The sequence below is a fragment of the Nycticebus coucang genome, chromosome 22, assembly GCF_027406575.1.
Source record: "Nycticebus coucang isolate mNycCou1 chromosome 22, mNycCou1.pri, whole genome shotgun sequence".
NCBI lineage: Eukaryota > Metazoa > Chordata > Mammalia > Primates > Lorisidae > Nycticebus > Nycticebus coucang.
This window is the reverse complement of record NC_069801.1, coordinates 55,663,077-55,666,790: the sequence shown is the minus strand read 5'-3', so window position 1 is coordinate 55,666,790 and position 3,714 is coordinate 55,663,077. Positions and strand designations below refer to the sequence as shown.

At 53.4% G+C, this 3,714-nt stretch overlaps 1 protein-coding gene across 1 annotated transcript; it reads left to right on the top strand.

The window, feature by feature from the left end:
• The first annotated feature begins 244 nt into the window (after window positions 1–244).
• Window positions 245–1,454, top strand: TACSTD2 (tumor associated calcium signal transducer 2). Its single transcript, XM_053576762.1, has one exon. The coding sequence runs from the start codon at window positions 362–364 to the stop codon at window positions 1,316–1,318; it is 957 nt and encodes a 318-aa protein (XP_053432737.1). The 5' UTR covers window positions 245–361; the 3' UTR covers window positions 1,319–1,454.
• The last annotated feature ends 2,260 nt before the right edge of the window (window positions 1,455–3,714 follow it).

The following is a 3,714-nucleotide window of genomic DNA, read 5'->3' as shown; positions in this document are numbered from 1 at the left end:
GGCAGGGCCGCGCGGGCCGGGGGCGGGTCCCCCGCAGCGGGCAGGTGAGTATCGGTTTTCCTCTCGGCTTTCGGTCAGGAGGAGGCGGGAGCAGCCTCCCCTCCCCTGATCCTATCGCGGGCGGCGCAGGGCTGGCCCGGCCATTCGTGGGACCGGAGGGGGCGGGGGGCGGGATGTGTCACCCAAATACCAGCGGGTAAGTCGGCGGCGGAACCAGCCGGGCAGGTCCTGCCGAGTATAAGAGCGGGAGGGAGCGGCCGGGCGGCAGACACCCGCAGACTGTCCCGGACGCCGGAGCCCCGCCGAGCCCCGCGCCCCGCCCGCCGCGTCCGGTCAGCGCTCCCTTCGCCTTCGCCCCACCATGGCCCGGGGCCCGGGGCTCGCGGCCCCGCTGCTGCTGCTGCTGCTGGCCGCGGTGACCCGCCACGCGGCCGCGCAGAACAACTGCACGTGTCCCACCAACAAGATGACGGTGTGCAGCCCCGACGGTCCGGGCGGCCGCTGCCGGTGCCGCGCGCTGGGCTCCGGGGTGGAGGTGGACTGCTCCACGCTGACCTCCAAGTGCCTGCTGCTCAAGGCGCGCATGAGCCGCCCCCGGGACAGCCGCGGGCTGGTGAAGCCGAGCGAGCACGCGCTGGTGGACAACGACGGGCTCTACGACCCCGAGTGCGACCACCAGGGGCGCTTCAAGGCGCGCCAGTGCAACCAGACGTCGGTGTGCTGGTGCGTGAACTCGGTGGGCGTGCGCCGCACCGACAAGGGCGACGTGAGCCTGCGCTGCGACGAGCTGGTGCGCACGCACCACATCCTCATCGACCTGCGCCACCCCGCGGCCGCGCGCGCCTTCAACCGCTCCGACCTGGACGCCGCGCTGCGGCGGCTCTTCCGCGAGCGCTACCTGCTGCAGCCCCGGTTCGTGGCGGCCGTGCACTACGAGCACCCCACCATCCAGATCGAGCTGCGGCAGAACGCGTCGCAGAAGGGCCCCGGCGACGTGGACATCGCCGACGCCGCCTACTACTTCGAGAGGGACGTCAAGGGCGAGTCGCTGTTCCACGGCCGCCGCGGCCTGGACTTGAGCGTGCGCGGCGAGCCCCTGGAGGTGGAGCGGACGCTCATCTACTACCTGGACGAGAAGCCCCCGCAGTTCTCCATGAAGCGCCTCACCGCCGGCCTCATCGCCGTCATCGTGGTGGTCGTGCTGGCCGTGGTCGCCGGCGTGGTCGTCCTGGTCATCTCCAACCGGAGGAAGTCGGGGAAGTACAAGAAGGTGGAGATCAAGGAACTGGGGGAGTTGAGGAAGGAACCGAGCTTGTAGGTACCGGGCGGGGCAGTGAATGGGGTGGGATACCGGATCCTCGCATCTTGCAGGCCTGGCCTCAAGGGGCCATTTCTCCCATGCTCCTGCCTTCCCCCCGCGCCCCTTTGCGCACACACCAAGTTTAATACATCCTGGGCTCAGGGTCGCCTCTCTTTTTGACTTCTGTCTTGGAGAAAGCATTTCTAAAATTCCTTCCTTTTCGGTCCATCGAGAAACCTGACGGGGCGCGTTAAGGAAAGGATGGCCCAGCCTTCTGTGTAAAGAAGCAAGCGTCTGTATGACAGCTGAGCATCATTTGCAAGTGAGGGAGTAGAGTTGGAAGGCCTAATTGAGTTTAGATGGGAAACAGCGCTTTGACTGTTGCTTGATGAGCTCCAGTTACATCATGGCCTTACTGATGAGGAGTTCCCTAACTGGGCCTGGGTCCTGCCCTCATTTACCATCGTTTGCATTACTGACCACATCCACTTGTCACCAGAAAAGAAGCCTGTTTCAGCTGCCGAACACATTTTATTTTTTATTTATTTGTTAATTTTTTTATTGTTTGGGATTCATCAAGGGTACAAAGAATTAGGTTACACTGATGAGTTACATAGAGTCTCTCTTATCAAAACACATTTTAGATGTCTTTGTTTAAGGATGCTATCCCAGAAACTCAGTGTCTGTCCTTCAGCTTTCCTTTCTACAGCCAATGTTAGCTGTGTTCTCTTTTGTAAAATGTTTGTACATATGTTGTCTTTATGTTTTTTTAAAAACAAATTTAATAAAATATGGGAAATGTACAAACCAAAAGATGGAATTTGTGAAAACTCCCTCCAGATCCACATCACTTTGGTCTCCTCTGTCTAATTTCCTATGATCTGTACTTTTTGTATTTCAAATTCTAACTCTTTTTTTGTTTGCAGAAGTGAGCACTTCACATCGCCACTCTGGTAAGATATCCTCACTGGCCAGTGTAAATGCTATTCAAATAAGATTATTTGGAAACCTTTAAACTGCATCAGGGTGAACTTGAGGAAGGAGGCTGAAACTAGAGGTTTTTGTGGAAAAGGGTGCCAGCCTCTGGTCATTGTTAAACAAGGATTTTCACCAATGGAAAGGGAAAAACTCAAATTTGTTTCACTCCAGCTGTAGCTCCTTTGAATCCTGTCCCTACTCTGACATAGATGGTATTATTCCTGTTTAGCCCTTGGGCATATTAATCTCAAAGTGTTGTGGCTATAAGATTAAATGACTTTCCCACATAATGATGCCAGTCTGTAGTGGGGGCTCTGATGTGGCTGTGTATGCACAGGTTGGCTTTCTAAAGTGGTTATAATTAATGTGCTTTAAAAACCGGTATTTCCTATCAGCTGTAAAAACTAGCCCCTCCTCTCCTTCTCACTTATTCACATTCATTTTTGTGTGTAGCTGTGGGATAGGCCACAGGTGAACACGTTTCTGTTGCAACAAATTACTGATGCAACAATAAGTGTGTACAAAGGAGGGAGTGGTTGGTATATATCAAGTATCCAACAACAAATAAAGTAGACCCAGGATGTCAGTTTCTTCCCCTGGAATCTATCCCATGCCCATCCTCCCTTCCTGGCCGCAGCCTATGAGGACCCTCAAGACCAAAACTGGGAGGAGGTAGCTCTCAGCTCCTGTGCTCTTAGCTTGGTTCCATCCACCCATGGAGGGGATGCTTTAGAATTGCCTTAGATCTCAAGGTCTGTGACTACTCCAGCAAGGGAGTGACTCCCTCCAGGCCCTAAACCTCTTTTCAGGCTCAGGTGTGATTCACCAAAGGGAGAGGGTAGATGTGGGCTGGCTCTCCATGGTGAGAAGGATGGCAAAGCATTGAGGTTAGAATGGGCTCCGTAACAATGAGTAAGGGTGGCCGGATGCTTATTACCACGTCTCTGAGTCACTGAAGTGCCTTAGAGGAAGCAGCCTTGGCGATCACCCCTGACCTAACCTCTCATGTCAGTTATGAAAAGAGCAAGTGATTTCTCAAGGTTAATGTTTGTGTGACTGACACAGCTAGAACTAGAAGGCTTCATTGTTTCAAGAGGCACTTTTAAAAAACTCACTTGACTGCCTAGAAAATAGATAAAGGAGTGAGAGTGGGTAGCTGAACAAAGGAGACTTCCTAAAAAAAAAAATCCCTTCCTCCATGGAAATGCCACTTCTGGACAATGTTAACTTTCTGCTTTAATTCAGAACCACAACTTCTTGCACTTTATAGCACTTTTAGTTTTCAAAGCACTTTGATACATATAATCTTTGAGAGATTGACTTACTGGAAATAACCCAGGTGTGGACAAACCTGAGTCCAAACCCTGCTGTGTTGGACCAGGGAGTCGCTTAACTCCCCTATTTCCTCATCTGTTAAATGAAACTACAAATCCCCC

Coding starts and splice junctions, on each gene's coding strand:
- TACSTD2 (XM_053576762.1), top strand. CDS start 362: ATGGCCCGGGGCCCGGGGCTCGCGGCCCCGCTGCTGCTGCTGCTGCTG.